The sequence below is a fragment of the Emys orbicularis genome, chromosome 2 (genome assembly GCF_028017835.1).
Source record: "Emys orbicularis isolate rEmyOrb1 chromosome 2, rEmyOrb1.hap1, whole genome shotgun sequence".
Lineage (NCBI taxonomy): Eukaryota > Metazoa > Chordata > Testudines > Emydidae > Emys > Emys orbicularis.
The window spans coordinates 157,388,436-157,404,125 of record NC_088684.1 but is presented as its reverse complement, the minus strand read 5'-3'; the positions used below and the strand labels follow the sequence as shown (position 1 = coordinate 157,404,125).

The 15,690-nt window shown below is 45.5% G+C and overlaps 1 protein-coding gene across 1 annotated transcript in view; it reads left to right on the top strand.

The window, feature by feature from the left end:
* Positions 1 to 15,690, top strand: part of TRIO (trio Rho guanine nucleotide exchange factor) — a 433,907-nt gene that overhangs the window by 136,358 nt on the left and 281,859 nt on the right. Inside the window, exon 3 of the mRNA XM_065399163.1 lies at positions 13,109 to 13,223. Within this exon, the coding sequence (XP_065255235.1) occupies positions 13,109 to 13,223 (115 nt within the window). The remainder of the gene's footprint in view (positions 1 to 13,108; positions 13,224 to 15,690) is intronic.

Genomic DNA, 15,690 nt, shown 5'->3' with positions numbered 1-15,690 from the left:
GTGATGCTGCTGTTTGCTTTTGAGAGTATGGGTCATGGGACTTTGCTCTCCCTCTCCCCTGTTTTGTGTTTTTTCTCAAAATGCATTGCTTCAGTGAAGCCCAATAACTTGAGTCTTCCCCTAATAGGAAGGTTTTTTTCTTATATTAAAACAAGTGTACATCAGTGGTGCATGCATTAATTACTGAAGGCTACTTAATGATCTTTGTCACCTTCCATTATTCATCTGCATAGTTCTTCCCCCAGTGTTCAAGGAAAAATTGTAAGCACTTGGAAGTAGGTCTCTGTCATGTGCCATAAACTTTTATGGCATAGTGTAAATAGAATATCCAGGTGTCACTCTAGTGAGTTAGTGGGAACAACATGACTGCAAAACATTTTCCAGCCATATTCCTCAAGAAAAAGGTAGAAAAAATGGGTAGCCCCCCTGCAACTTGGAAATGTTTGCTAAATGGCTATTGGGAATGGTACCTTGCTGCTTTTTATAGTGGAGTAGTGTTAATATGGCTTATCTGAAACCAGAGAAAATGGGATGGTTCTGGAGGAGCTTGCTTAGTGTCACGTGGGCCCACCCTGTGTTTTTATGTTGGTGTAAATGTGAAAGCATATGCAACAAATCACAACATAGAGGATTCTAAATGTATTATATCAGGTATAAGAACTGCCCATTTCAGTACCCAGGAAAATTAGGGTGGGAAAAAAATATTGACTTACTGGTTTATTGCAGAAAAATGCAATTAGCAGCTTTTCAATAGATTCTGTCGCTATAGGTGCTGTTAGTTTAGCTGGTAAAACTGTATCCAGCTTCTCTGAAATTTATTTGCAAGGGACTATATCAGGTCATTATATTAAACCATTAAGATTTAAAAATAGTACATGTACTAATATATAAGAAATTTGAGAACACGGTATAAATTCCTGAATAAGATCAGTACTGGAAATGTAATAGTTCTGTTAAATCAGTTCACTAATAGGCATACTACATTTTTGCATTCCTTTCTAATTGGTTTCTTAGAGTTGGCAAGCTGTTAAACAAGCTCACTATTAATAGTCAAACACATCTATGTACAGAAGTGAAAAATAGTGAGAAAAGGCAGCAATTCTATATAGAATAAGTACTTCTGGTATAGAACAATCACACGAGAAAGGTTATTGAAAATCTCAGTGAGCACCTCAGCTTCTGGGTGCCTTTTCTTCTCCTATCCCTCTCCCCCTGTCCCTGGATCTTAAAATATTTCTCAGCTTGAGATGCATTAACATTTGCACAGTAGATAGCAGCAGACTCTGGAAGATGACGGTAGCAATTTACTCTTGGTTGACATCATTATGCCTTCCTCTATAACAAAGTCTTCAAACATAGCTAGAAATCAGAGCTTGGGTTCTGGAGCTACATATAATTTGGTTTTTAAGCAACTGCTATGACCAAGAAATAATGAAATAATCAGGGCCCTGATGATAACCTTTTTACAGACGGGAGTGACTGCCCTAGAATAACCCAGAAAGTTAATGGCATAACCAGGCACAGAACATGCGAGCTCTGACTCGGGTTCCCACAAAGCTGTAACCATCTCTGTTCAGTACTGCAGATAAAAACGTGAACATACTGCAGATGTCTCAAACTGAGGCACGAGATGAAGTGACTCATTGGAGGTTTTCCAGTGAGTCAGTGCATTTGTATAGTTCGGATTAGAATATATCCAGACCTCAAATCCTTTACTCTTACCATTAGTCTGCTATCCCATTATACATAGTCTAGCAGCATTGCTTAGAATCCAACTTTTTACCAGATGACTTAAATATTAACTATGACTGTGCTCTTGCTGGTCTTAACCAGTCTTTTCTAATTTAGGAATACACTTGGCACTCATATTACAGTGATGGAACTTTGTAATCTTGAATGTATTTATCCTGTCAAACACCTCTGTGAGGTAGTGAGGAAGTACTATTACCTTAATTTTACAGGTAAGGAATTGAGGCACAGAGACTAAGTGACTTGCCTAAGGACACACAGGAAGTCTGTAGCAGAGCAGGCAATGGTCCCTTGGTCTCCTGAGTCCCTGGCTGGCACCCTTAACCACTAGACAACCTTCCCCAAAAATATCTTAGTTTCACATCAAAAACAAAACCTATTAACTTACTCTTCTCTTCAAGGGTATCCCCGAAGACCTCTGCTGCTTGTCAATGAGTTGTATTGGTAAGGTTTTGTGCAAATTGGCATTTCCTGAAAAACTTAAACCCATCTGGAGTCTGTTGGCAAAGCTGCTCTTACATACTACCACTTGGAAGAAGTGATGCATGCCCACTGATTCTGGCTGGGAAAAAAATCAAATGAAAGACAATACACATTTCTCTCTTCACAGGCAGAGGAATTTGGTGTCTGTGGATTAATATTTATTTTTAGTTTATATTACTAAAATAAAAAATCCAAGTATTACTGCAGAGAGCATTAACTACCCTTCTGATGAGCGCTTAAACGCTGCAATTTTTTCTTGGGGGTGCTGGACTTTGCTTGGGGTTGAGAGAGGTAGTAATGTTTACTGGCAACAGTAGGACTCCATTTTGAGTTGCACCTACATTTTGAAACATCATTTTGAGTCAGTCTTGCTGATGATCCAGATGCTATCGAGGAGGGCAAAGAGGCTATATAACAGTGGTTCACATCGTATTTACCCTTATGGGCTGCTCTTTATGTATTATGTGGGCCACATCCATGATATATACTATCTGTATGGCCCTGAGGAGGTCATGTGGACCGCAGCTGTGTGCTGACTGGGCCGTGGGTTGAGAACCACTGCTATATAGCCTGCTCCAATACTTAGGAGCTCAGTTTAGTTAGAAGTTTGCTCTAAGGTGGAGCACATTCCAGCTTGGGAGTTCAGTGTAGCTCCGAAGTTCACTCTGAGTGTAGCATGGCTCTGAAGCCCTCTCCACTTCATGACTGGTTTAACTCAAAATCTTGCTTGAGCCTGGCAGTTGAGTTTAGCTCTAGAGCTTGTTTGAGCTTAAACAGCTTATTCCAGTCCTGAGGGCTGACAGATACCAGCTAGGGGTTGCAGCTATAAGCCCTTGTACCCTTTGAGGGGATTTACAAAAGGGTGTTTATTATGCAACTGTTGACTCGTAAATTACACGTGTCTAGTAACTTGATTCCCATAGGATCTTAACTTTAAAAATCACTTATTTTTCTGCATGTTTAAGGGACTCCTGATTTTTAGGTCCTCTCTCCTACACTGCACATGTCTACACATGGAGCTCTTCACTGGTGTTCTTGTAGCAGTGTACTTCACTGGCAAAGTGCTCCTAGTAGGCTGCACTTTGTACTGGTATATTAAAACCACCTCCATGGGCTCAACATAAGCTAAATCAGTCAAAGCACAGTTTTGCCTTAACTGCGTCTACGCTGGGGATGACTTCTGGCACAGCTGTGTTGGTCAGTGATCACTTATCTGCACACCTCTGACCGACATATCTATGTGAGCAGAAGTCTGTAGTGTAGACGTGCTCTATGATCCATAGCATTATATTCGATGTGCAATGTGACAGACTAACTCCTTTTGGCCTGAAAATGCTCATGTTTAATCTCAGGCCAGATCTGTGCTAGAAACGTTACCTGGTTTAGTAATATCAGTGAGGGGAGAGGGGTTTGGAGTATTTTTGTTTTTTTACAACATATTTAATTGACGAGCCCTAGTGTATATGCAGTTACATCAGCATATAAGTGCTTTTGCCTGTATAACATACTTCACTTGGGGAACCAGTATAACCTCTACTGCAAAACACTTTTACACTAGGAAAGTTTGCTAGTATAGGTATCCTTATATAGGTATACCAGCAAACCTTTTTTTAATGAAGACTAGGCCTCAGAGGAGTATTGTGGGAAGCTGAGAAATTATTACTTCCACAGTGCACTCTTTAGTACTTGGAGATGTTCAAATTAAATGCTGTCTAAAATTAATATTTGTTACAGGGTCATAAAAAGGAATCTTAATATAAAAGTCTAATGGGGTAAACTTAATTTTGAGGGTACATTCAATTCAAATAGCCTGGTTTTGTGTCTTCAGCTATATAGAGTAAAATGCATATACATGAATTGAGACAATCTCAAGTAATATATAGGTCTAAGGTTTTTTTGGTACACCTTCAGACTCAAATATTGTTTGTCAGCAAATGTCTGCCAAAGCTGTTGCAAAGCTTGAGCTTCGGTTCAGATGTCTCGAGTGAGGGTTTCCATAGTCAGTGAGGCAGTATGAATAGAGGTTCTGTGGTATAAAGTGGGTAATTAAGTACAAATTTTGAATTGGCACTACAAAATGAAATTATTTTAAAATAAGCATGTTGCTGTGTAAAACAAAGAACCAGCAAATTCATTGTACAACTAGATCTTCCCTCACTTGTCCATCAAGTCCCCCTTGAAGTTCAGGGATAGCAAATAACACTCTTTCCCTCTAGTGACTGTTGCTCAAAGATACCTGTGCTTGTGTACCATTCTTAAGTATTGGTTAAATCTATTCATTTTCTTTAAGATGAGGTATCTACTGTACACCTTCCCTCCCCCCCCCCCCCCACACACTACATTAAAAGAACATTATTAAGGTTGCTCAAGTCAAGTGCTCAAGGAAACACCAGAATTAAGGTTGCCTGAGCAACCTTAATTTGGCCCGCTTGTACATATGCATTAGGATAGTTTTAATTACATGATCACATACTAATTTTTCCAGAGGAGTCCTGTCTCATTCAGTGCACAGGATGGATGATGCTCACTGAATGAGCAGCTATTCAATATTTTGTTTTTTCTCGTCATTGTTCAGTGTATGGCCCAGGCCTTATTGGGTATGTTTACATTGCACACTGACCCTGGGTTCTGAGTTAGATTTGAGCCCAAGTCCCCCTTCCGTCCACACACCAATCGGTCTGACTTCCAACTTCTGAACCAAATGAGGCGCGGCGGGTCCTATAGACAAGTCTCCTTGACAATACAACGCTGACTCATCTGCAGACCTTTGTGTCTGCCTGTTCCCCCTCCAAAATTGACACTTTTTGTGCCCTGTTCCCATTCTCTCTCTTCCCCCCGCCTCTGGCTTGTCATTGCAGTCCTATTCTCTTCATCTAGGTAGTTTGTCTCCACTCCTCAGGCTTCCCATCTCAGTTCTTCTCCTTGCCCACCCAGTCCCAATCTTCCCATCCTGGTTCTTGGTTCAGTCTCTCTTTCCTGCCCAGTCTCAAGTCACCTCCACCCACATTCTCCCACCACAAAGGCTCCCAGTCCCATTCTTCTTTCCTCAGCTGTACAATCTGTTGTCCTTAACCCCACCCTGCTGACACTTTGTCACAGTCTCTTTGCCCAGCCAATCCTAGTCTCATCTCTTCTCTCCCTCCCCTCCCCAGCATCTCATCTGATTTCAGTCCCTTATCCCACTCTCATTTTCCCTCCCCAGCTCTAATCTTAGTCTCTCTGTCCACCCAGTCCTCGCCTCCCTCCTTTAACTCCCAGTCTCCCTCTCCCACCTGCTGCGCCACACTCAATCTTGGTTTTTTCTTTCTTTTCCTAGTCTTCTTTCCTCTGTCCCCCCTAGGTCTGGCTCTTGTCCCTTCTGTGTTCAAATCAGATGGCTTCCTGCTCCTCACTAAGTAGTGCAAGCAGAGGGGTCATTGACAGTGCAGGAGAGAAGGGTTTCCTGTTCGGTTCCAATGTCTGACTCGAGTATGGCCCACCTTAGCCCAAACTGCAGTTGCCAGGGAAAGTCCTGCTCAGGCCTGGATTGGAGTATGCCTCGTGTGGATGGAATCTCCTGAGAACTTAATGCTAAACTCTCAGTTTCTACTGCACATGTGTGAACAGCAATTTTTCAAAGGCTTATAACTTTGCCAAATGTGGGTGGATTTTCACAAAGATGGCAAAAAGTACATCCCCGACAAAGAGGCCTCCCCCTTGCCAAATTTCAAGTCCCTGCTCAACAGTATGGGAGTGCTAGAGCTTCTCAAGAAAGGAGTCTGTTCAGCATGGGCAAAATCATGGTTCCTCCCCGCCCCTTCTAACTTTGTTCTCACGAACAGCTGAATAGTTTTGGCTGAAAACTTAAAACAAAACAAAACCACCAGCATGCAGCAGATACCCAGTCCAGAAAATTTCAGTCCAAATGGCCAAAGTTCAGCAAAGTTGTAAGCAACTGAAGACAGGGTCTTAAAATAGAACTATCAGACAATCTTAATACTAGCCGATGCTACCCACTCTGCCTGTACATTGGGACGTGGATGCACATAATCATTTACTATAGAATGGTACTCTTTTGGTCTTCATGATTACATAAACAAAACACCACAAGTGAGTGCTGAACACTGAATCAGCATGATGTATCAGACAGATCAGGTGTTGAACTCATTCATAAAAATGTATGCCCTAACCTATCCCTCACAATTTAAAGACAACCCAGTAAACTTCGGTCCAGATCCTGGCTCTCTGCTCTCTTTGCACTGCTCTGGTAACCATTAGGAGAGTTGAAACGGCCACACCTCTAGCTACGGGTCCATAGTCCATGGGAAACATCCCAATGGTCATAGAGCCAGTATAGCTCACTCCTAAGCTTCCTCCTGCAGCCCCTGGTGAAGGGGAGCGTTAGGCTGTCATGGAGGGAGGGTGTGGTTGGAACAGGCTGTGAAATTGCTATCTGCTGGTCGAGTTCAGAGTAGCCTTGAGGCTGCTCTAATCTCCACTGGAACCAGGGCTGCCACAAACCCAGCCTGACCATCAGAGAACCATAACCAGGAATTGGGGCTTCTTTTCCGCAGGAGCTTTTCTTGTAACTATTAGCTCGTGTGCATTGCCAGATGTATATAAACTCGCTGCTTTGATTTAGCTGAAGTACTTGATTTAATTTGAATACTGTGTAATTGTTTTCTTCCGAGTGTGTAGTGATGCATGTACTTTGATATGGGAGGGAAAGGACTGTTAACTTTTTATGTTTGACTACTGCTGGCGAGATATAGATATAGTTGCATTTCTTATACTGTTCTTAATACCATAAAAATACTATTACTGGAGGTCCAGCAAAAGCAATCTGACAGCATCTCGGAAGCAATACTGCACTGACTACAAGGTAGAGTTTAAAGTTTACACCACACAGGTATCTGGCTGATCATTTTGTATACTAAGTTTAATTTAAAAGAGTTGTTTCTATGTCAAGCTTAAAGCTATAAAATGAGCAATGATAGAAATGAAGACATGCTGTTAATTTTAGTGTATTAAGTGGTGCCCCATAATTAAATTTCATTGTCACTAGTAGGTGATTGGGTATACAGTTGCAATCCATTCATCAAGCAGCATTTGTTTACTTTGTTCACAAAATTATGGAATAAAACCACTCGGATAAAAATGGGGGAGCTCAGAGGCAGAGCTGCTAGCCAATTATCTACATGTTTTATTGGTCCAGTCTATTACACAGTGATACAAGGATTTCACTTTTTCCAGAGTGAACGTGAGGATAAATTCCTAATGAATTGACAGATTCAGCAGCTGCAGGTCAACACATGAATGTATAATCCATTTATCTCTTACTGTAATGGGTACTAAAACCCATTGTTTTCGAGTCATTTGCTTATAAAACAAAGTATATTCTGGGTAAGCCTCATATGTCACCACGAGTTTTAGCTTTTATAAACTCAAGACTTGGAGTCTCTTACTAAAAGTACTTGAAGACAGTGACAAAAATCTACAATGAAAGTCACCCCTACAATCCCAGTTCTTTTATTGCTAAGTGCGCATTGTTTGTGCTATTTCAGCTACATTGTACTGCAGTGCTGAAGTCTAAACGTTATTTAAAGCATAGTCCTATTTTTTTTTTTAGGCCTTGGATTTGTATTTCTATTAGGATGAGGATGCATCCTTCTCTGCAGTAGCTCCCAATAATATTTGAGTAGTTCAATGGAGCTGACAGCATGTGGTGCTGTTCTTTCTTTATAGGGTGATATTAACCACAGCTGAGTTGTTCATATTTACTGTACAGATATGCAGAATAAAGCTCTCAATACGAAATTATGTAGTGTCCATGGGCTCTTCTAAGTAGGCACATGCTGATGTAATCGAACTACTTTAATTGAAGTCATTTATATTAATAATGTATAGGCACTCAGATGGTGGGAGTATGCTGAGATCTGTAGTATTGTCTTTGGTTAAGACAACTCCCCACCCCTTCACGTTAGTCTTTGTGGTTGCACAGTCAAATGAACAAGTTTCACAGAAACTATGATTATCTGTAACTTGCTGTCAGTCATGGAATTGTAACTAACCGAAAAGCATGCAGTCGGATAGCATGGTTTGTTTCTGTCAGGTTTTAGGCTTTGTCTACACTGGCACTTTTGTCGCTAAAACTTTTGTCATGCAGCGTTGTGGAAAAACTCCCCCCTGAACGACGAAGGTTTTAGCGACGGACAGCACTTGGTCGTCGGGAGCCACACTCCTGGCAACGAAGCCACCACCCCTCATTGGAGGTGGTTTTATTTTGTTGCCGGGTGAGCTCTCTCCTGGCGATAGAGTGGCCACACTGCACACCTTACAACGGTGCGGCTGCAGTGGCACAGCCGTGCCCTTGTAAGGTGCACATTGTAGACATAGCCTAAGGGCATGGCTACACTTGCAAATGTAGAGCACTTTGAGTTAAACCAGCCTTCATAGAGCGCAATAGGGAAAGCGCTGCAGTCTGTCCACACTGACAGCTGCAAGCGCACTGGCGTGGCCACATTTGCGGCACTTGCAGCAGCATTAGGAGTGGTACATTGTGGGCAGCTATCCCACAGAGCACCTCTTCCCATTCTGGCGCTGTGGTTTGTGGGAAGGGGCCGGGGGATGCGGGGCATTCTGGGTCCTGTCCCAATGCCCTGTGATGCATTGCTTCGCATCCCAGCAATCCCTCTGCTTCCGTTCACAATTGGCGCCATCTTTCAACGTTTTTTGTACTGCGCGCTCTGTCTTCCCTTCCAGTCTGCGGGAATGGATCCCGAACTGCTGAGGAATATGCTGACGAGTCTCGCCAGCACATCAGGTTTGGCAGTCGAGTTATTCCTTAAGATCCAAAGTGACAGTGAGGACTCGGACGATGATATCGACTCGTGTAATGCATATGACATGAGATTGCTTGTGGCATTCACGAACATGCTCACCACCATGGAATGGTACTTTTGGGCTCGGGAAACAAGCATGGAGTGGTGGGATCACATCGTCATTTAAGTCTGGGATGACGAGCAGTGGCTGCAGAACTTTCGGATTAGAAAAGCCACTTTCATGGGACTATGTGAGGAGCTCGCCCCCACTCTGCGGCGCAAGGACATGAGATTGAGAGCTGCCCTGCCAGTGGAGAAGCGGGTGGCTATTGCAATCTGGAAGCTGGCAACTCCAGACAGCTACTGATCGGTCGCTAACCAGTTTGGAGTGGGGAAGTCGACCATTGGAATCATGTTGATGCAAGTTTGCAGGGCCATTAATCGCATCCTGCTCAGAAGAACCGTGACTCTGGGTAACGTGCATGACATTGTGGCTGGCTTTGCACAAATGGGTTTCCCTAACTGTGGAGGGGCGATAGATGGGATGCATATTCCAATTCTGGCACCACCCCACCTAGCATCCGAGTACGTTAATCGGAAGGGGTATTTCTCTGTGGTTCTCCAGGCGCTTGTTTATCACCGTGGGCGTTTCATTGACATTAAAACAGGCAGGCCCGGAAAGGTGCATGATGCATGCATCTTTCGGAACACTGGCCTGTTCAGGAAGCTGCAAGCCGGGACTTTTTTCCCAGACTGGAAGATCACTGTAGGGGAAGTCGAAATGCCCATTGTGATCCTTGGAGACCCCGCTTACCCTTTAATGCCGTGGCTCATGCAACCCTACACAGGGAGCCTTGACAGCAGCAAGGAGCGGTTCAACAACAGGCTGAACCGGTGCAGAATGACTGTGGAGTGTGCTTTTGGCCATTTAAAGGGTCGCTGGCACTCTCTGTATGGGAATCTGGACCTGGCCGATAACAGCATCCCCGCGGTTATATCCGCGTGCTGTACCCTCCATAACATTTGTGAAGGGAAGGGTGAAAGATTCACTCAGGCATGGAACTCAGAGGTTCAACACCTGGAGGCTGAATTTGCACAGCCAGAGAGCAGGGCTATTAGAGGGGCCCAGCGCAGGGCTGCTAGGATTAGGGATGCTTTGAGGGAGCAATTTGAGGCTGAAAGCCACCAGTAATGTCTGGTGCCCTGCACAGGAGTGAAGTGCAGTGGTTCCAATGTTAGTTGGAATCTGTGTTTGCTACGTATGATACACTGACTTGCAGTGCCTGTTGCTTTCCTGGGCTAAGGTATCTTTTATTTTATGCAATAATAAAGAATGTTTTCAAAGCAAAAAAATCCATTTTTTTAAAAGAAAATGCATTTATTGAAAAGAAACACAACTGCTTGGGAAACAGAAAGGGCAATGGGGTGGGGTGGGGAACAGTTCAATCCCAGATTTGCGTATGTCCTGTTATCATACTCAGCCTTCCTGTCTGGAGTGCTGTGCAGTGAGTGCTGCACTCCAGGATGGCTATACTGCATGGTGATGGGGGTTGAGTGCAGTGGGTAAGGGTCGTAGTTTTCAGGGCTAGGTGGTGAAGCTGTTGGAGGCAGCTGGTGGCAGTAAGAACCCGGATGTTGGGGAAAGTGGGTTGGAGGTGACATGGGGGCACAAGGGAAAGAGTTTTGGGACAAGGGCTGCAGGGGGGGTCGGGCGTGGTAGTGCTCCGCCCGCATGGCTACGAGCGCCTGGATCGAGTCCGCTTGGCGCTCCATGATGCTTATCAGCCGTTCCGTGCTTTGGTGCCAGCGATCCGCATTCTGCTGGTGGACCTTCCTTTCACTCTCCCGCCACTCCTGCACTTTTTGATTTTCATGCAGCATGTCCTCTTTGCTTCTATGTGGCCTCTTCCTGATTCTTTGCAGCCTCTCGGCCGGTGATAACATGGATGGCTGAGATCTCAAGGTTGCATCCGTAAAGGCAAAATGCAACACTTTACAGAGGCAGCATTGTTCACACCAGACAGAGCAATGATTCACCCGTACTTAAGGAGAGCAAGCACAGTCTACACAATAGCATAATTTGCCCGTCCCAAAGCGAGCGCACACAACCCACTGGAGCCCCAAAATGGTGAGTAAGCACAGGGTCAAGGGGGATTCATGGCTGTACTGTCGTCTGGGTTTCTGTGCCTTGGGGAGAGCCAACAACTGCAGGGGGCCGCTATACTGAACAGTCTCCCCACATTTTCCACAGGCGTTCGTCCTGGAAGATATCTTGATGCTGAGGGTGACCTGGGAAGCAAGGGAGGGTGACCTGGGAAGCTTCTACTACAATGCAGCTTCTGCCCTGGCCCATATGCAGTTTGCCTGTGTGCAGCAATGGTCCCCCCGCCCTTCACGGCACAGTGGCGCGGACATGTTAGCCTGACTGGGACAAGGACCACAGTGGCTCTCCCACGAAACCTGCGCAAGCTCATTGCCCAAGTTCTGGCTGAGACCTTTGAAGAGGTCACTGAGGCCGATTACCGCGATGTGAGAGAGCACATCAACGCCCTATTCTGCATCTAGGCATGCATGCAGCCCTAGTCCTCCTTGCCCCAAGAGCCCGCACTGAATAGCTGTCTTCCCAAAATAAAAGCCGCTTACCGGGAACCTCCTCTGGTGTTTGTCCTTCCCCAAGCACCGGCAGCCATGACTGGCTACCTTCCTCCTGGCTTGAGAACAGCTCCTGGCTGCATGCATCTAGGGATGCCGGGGTGTTTTCCTCCTCCTCAGCACCCTTGCTCCGGCTTTGCTCCTTCTCCTCCTCCTGCCTTGTTGGACTGGGCTCTGAAGTGTCCATGGTGGTCCTCGGAGTGGAGGGGGGATCACTGCCAAGTATCACGTCCAGCTCTTTGTAGAAATGGCAGGTCGTGGGGGCAGCACCGGAGCGGCAGTTTGCCTTGCGGGCTTTGCGGTAGGCATTCCGCAGCTCCTTCACTTTAACCCTGCACTGCAGAGCGTCCCAGTCATGGCTCCTTTCCATCATGTCCCTTGATATCTGCCCGAAGGTATCGTAATTCCTACGGTTGGAGTGCAGCTGGGACTGGACAGCTTCCTCCCCCGAAACACTGATGAGGTCCAACACCTCGCCATTGCTCCATACTGGGGATGACCTGGCGCGTGGAGGCATGGTCACCTGGAAAGATTCGCTGAGAGCACTCCACGCCTGGCTGAGCAAACAGGAAGGGGATTTTCAAAATTCCCAGAGAATTTAAAGGGCGGGTCTGACGGTTGGTCACCTCAGGGCAGGGCAGTGGAGTTCAAACTGATGACCAGAGTGGCTAGAACAGGCATTGTGGGACACTTCTGGAGACTGGTCAGAGCGCATTAACAGACCAGGGCGTCCACACTGGCTCCGCGGTGCTCCAGCGGGGGCGCATCACACGTTATTCCGCTCACCAAGGTGGAGTACCAGGAGCGCTTTAGCTGCGGAGTCAGAGCGCTCTACATGCCTTTCCAGTGTGGATGGGTCGTGAGTTAGAGCGCACTGGGCTGCTTTAATGCGCTCTAACTCGCAAGTGTAGCCATGCCCTAAGTGTGTCTTTTGGGAAATTTTTAAACTGGTTTTTGGCTTTAGAAGAATCAGTTACACAAAGCCAGCTATCTTAAATTCTCTGAGAAGCACACATTAGGTGCTGATAACCTCCCCTCCCCCCATAAGTAAATACACCAAGCTGTGAGCAGTAGGTAAGGTTGTGTGGATGACTCCCTGACATTCACATCCTGTGAGCTGCCAGGGGATCAGGCACATCATTGGCTTGCAGTGATGAAAATAGAGGAGCATGGTGTTGGTCGTCCTGACCCCAACAATTTGTTATTTAATTAAAATGGTCTTTTGACCCACAGCCTTGGGTGGTTCTGTTTAGTAAATTTTAAATCACATTTTCTTTCCAAGTGGACATGCACACCTATTAGAAAGAGGCCTTGGTTCTTTTCTAAGTGCAGTCTGATTGTAAACTCTCCAAGGCAGGGACTCTTGTTGGTTTGTTGTGTTGTATAGTTTGCTTTTGGCACTTATCACAAATCTTGTTTTTCAGGTGGCAGAGATAAACGTGGAGGCCCCATTCTAACATTTCCAGCTCGCAGCAATCATGATAGAATACGACAAGAGGACCTTAGGAGACTAATATCATACCTAGCTTGTATCCCTAGGTAAGAACCGATCACTTGTTAAGCTTTCAAACTTTACACTGTTGGTTAGTGAAACTGTTGGTTAGTGTTGCAGCATCTTTCCCGGTTATGAAATGAAATGGGTTAAGGAGCAATGCAAGTTCACGCCCCTCACTGTTTTTAAGGTCATGGCTACACTTGCAGATGTAGAGTGCTGTGAGTTAAACCAGCCCTTGGAGACCGCAGTAGGGAAAGCACTGCAGTGTGTCCACACTGTCAGATTGAAGCGCACTGGCGTGTCCACATTAGCAGCTCTTGCAACGGCCACAGAGAGCAGTGTATTGCAGTAGCTATCCCAGCATGCAAGTGGCTGCAACATGCTTTTCAAATGGGGGGGGGGGGGGGAGTGTGACAGCGAATGTGTTGTGTGTATGTGGGGGGAGAGAGAGTGGTTTTTTGGGGGGCTGAGAGCATGTCAGCATGCTGTCTTGTAAGTTCAGACAGCAGCAGACCCCCCTCTCCCCCCGCCTCTCTCTCTCTCTCTCTCTCTCTCTCTCTCTCTCTCACAGCATTCCACAGTAGTGGTTTGCTTTGTCCCGGAGCAGATAAGCATGCCGGCTGTCAGAAACGGAGCTTTGAAAGGGCATATCCGCATTCCTGCAGCGATTCCAAAACAATGACAAGAGTGGTCACTTGACTTAAGGGGATTATGGGACGTTTCCGGAGGCCGATCAGAGCGCAGTAATGCAACACCTCATTCACACTGACACCCAGGCGTTTCAGCCGAGGCGCACCAAGCTTTATGCTTCTCGTGGAGGTGGATTTCCAGGAGTGCTCCAGCTGCAGAGTCCAGGCGCTCTAAGTGCCTTGCCAGTGTGGACAGGTCATGAGTTAGGGCGCCCAGGTCTGCTTTAATGCGCTCTAACTCGCAAGTGTAGCCATGCCCTAAGCTGCTTAGAAAAAGACTTAACAGCAAATTGGGCTGCCTGTGGAATGTGGATTGCTGGCAGACCGGCTGCTGCATGTCAGCTGGGTGTAGGCAGTGGTCTAGATGGTCATACAAGGGTGCTTGCATTCTGAAATAATGAGAACATCACTCAAAAGACTTGTCAAAAGTAGGGGGAAAAGTTGATTTAAAAACCACGTTAGTACCTAGTGTTGATAGCACTGAACACCTCGGCCGCCTCCTTGGGTTGACCATGATCTGTTAACACATTTTAGTGGTATTGAAGTCTACCGTAGTTGCTAACAGGTCTTGAACTAGCACAGTTACAATTAATTGACTAACTAAACTTGTTGATACAAGGCTTAAGAAGAAAGCAATATTTAAAACTATAAAGAATACCTGTTTGAATAATAACGTAGTATACCATGGTAACTTGGACATCTTATATGCTCTGAAACACAACGAAAAACACCTTCAAAAATACACAAATTGGAGCTGGTATTAAAGAAAAGTATCTGCCCCAACCTCTGCTTCAGCTGAGCTATTCTCAGTGCAGGACAGAGTGGGGACAGAGATGACTACTGTATGCCCTTTATTCTGGGTCCAGCTAAGGCCTGCCAACTCTGGTGTGAGTTAAATTAGCCCGAAGGCTGCTTTCATCACCTCAGCAGTCTGACCTGAAGGAGTGGTTCTAGTAGCTGAGACTAGCTGGAAGGCAGCAGTACAAAGCCACAAGACCTTCTCTCTGGCAAGGCCTCCTATGGCGGGGGTTCCAAGAAGGAATTGAGAAATAGTTTCTACATCCAGGGAAGTCTCGTTAAACTAGTGTTACCCCTGATGGCTGAACTGTCTGGCTGTACAGCACTTTTAAACTGCCAAAGTGGTGGTAAAAAGGAGCTGTCTCTTACAGATAGTAAGGGCTGGCTTATACACAAACTGAAAACAGACCCCCCAAAAGTGTGCATTAAAACTGATTTCTTTTGTTTTGGCACAAGTTTGTGTAAACAAGCCACTGTAACTTATGATATGGTAGGGGGCTAAACAATCCTCCAACGCATGCTTTCCTAATGTCACCTGAGTCTTTTGGCAGAATCCCTGTATTATGTGACTCTTACCTATTTCTGACTGGCTGTTCCTTGTCTGTTACACAATATTTTTTGAATTTGAGGTAGTTCACATGCTTCGCTATTGGTGTGTTTTAAGTGGTTTACACAATGGCAGGGGGTTCTGGGAACTGAATAGGTGTGCCAAAGCTACTAGCTTTAATGGACAAGAGATTTCACCCTCCGTGTCTGAATTATCTCAAGGGAATAGAAAGGTGTTGGAGGCTTGTATTCATGAATGTGTTCAGGGCTGGAAACGGCTGCCGGTTCTACACCCGAGTTGGGCTCCAAGTGAGCAGAAGAGATCTGTTATCTTTGCCCCACCACCTGTCCCTTCCCAAAACAAGTCGTGAGGAAAGCCATAGACTCTCCGCAGGATTTGATAGGGAAGGGGCAAAGTGGTACTGGCTAGAGTTCCGAAGGAGTAAGCTGAAGCGGAAGGTAGCTATTGCAGCCACTA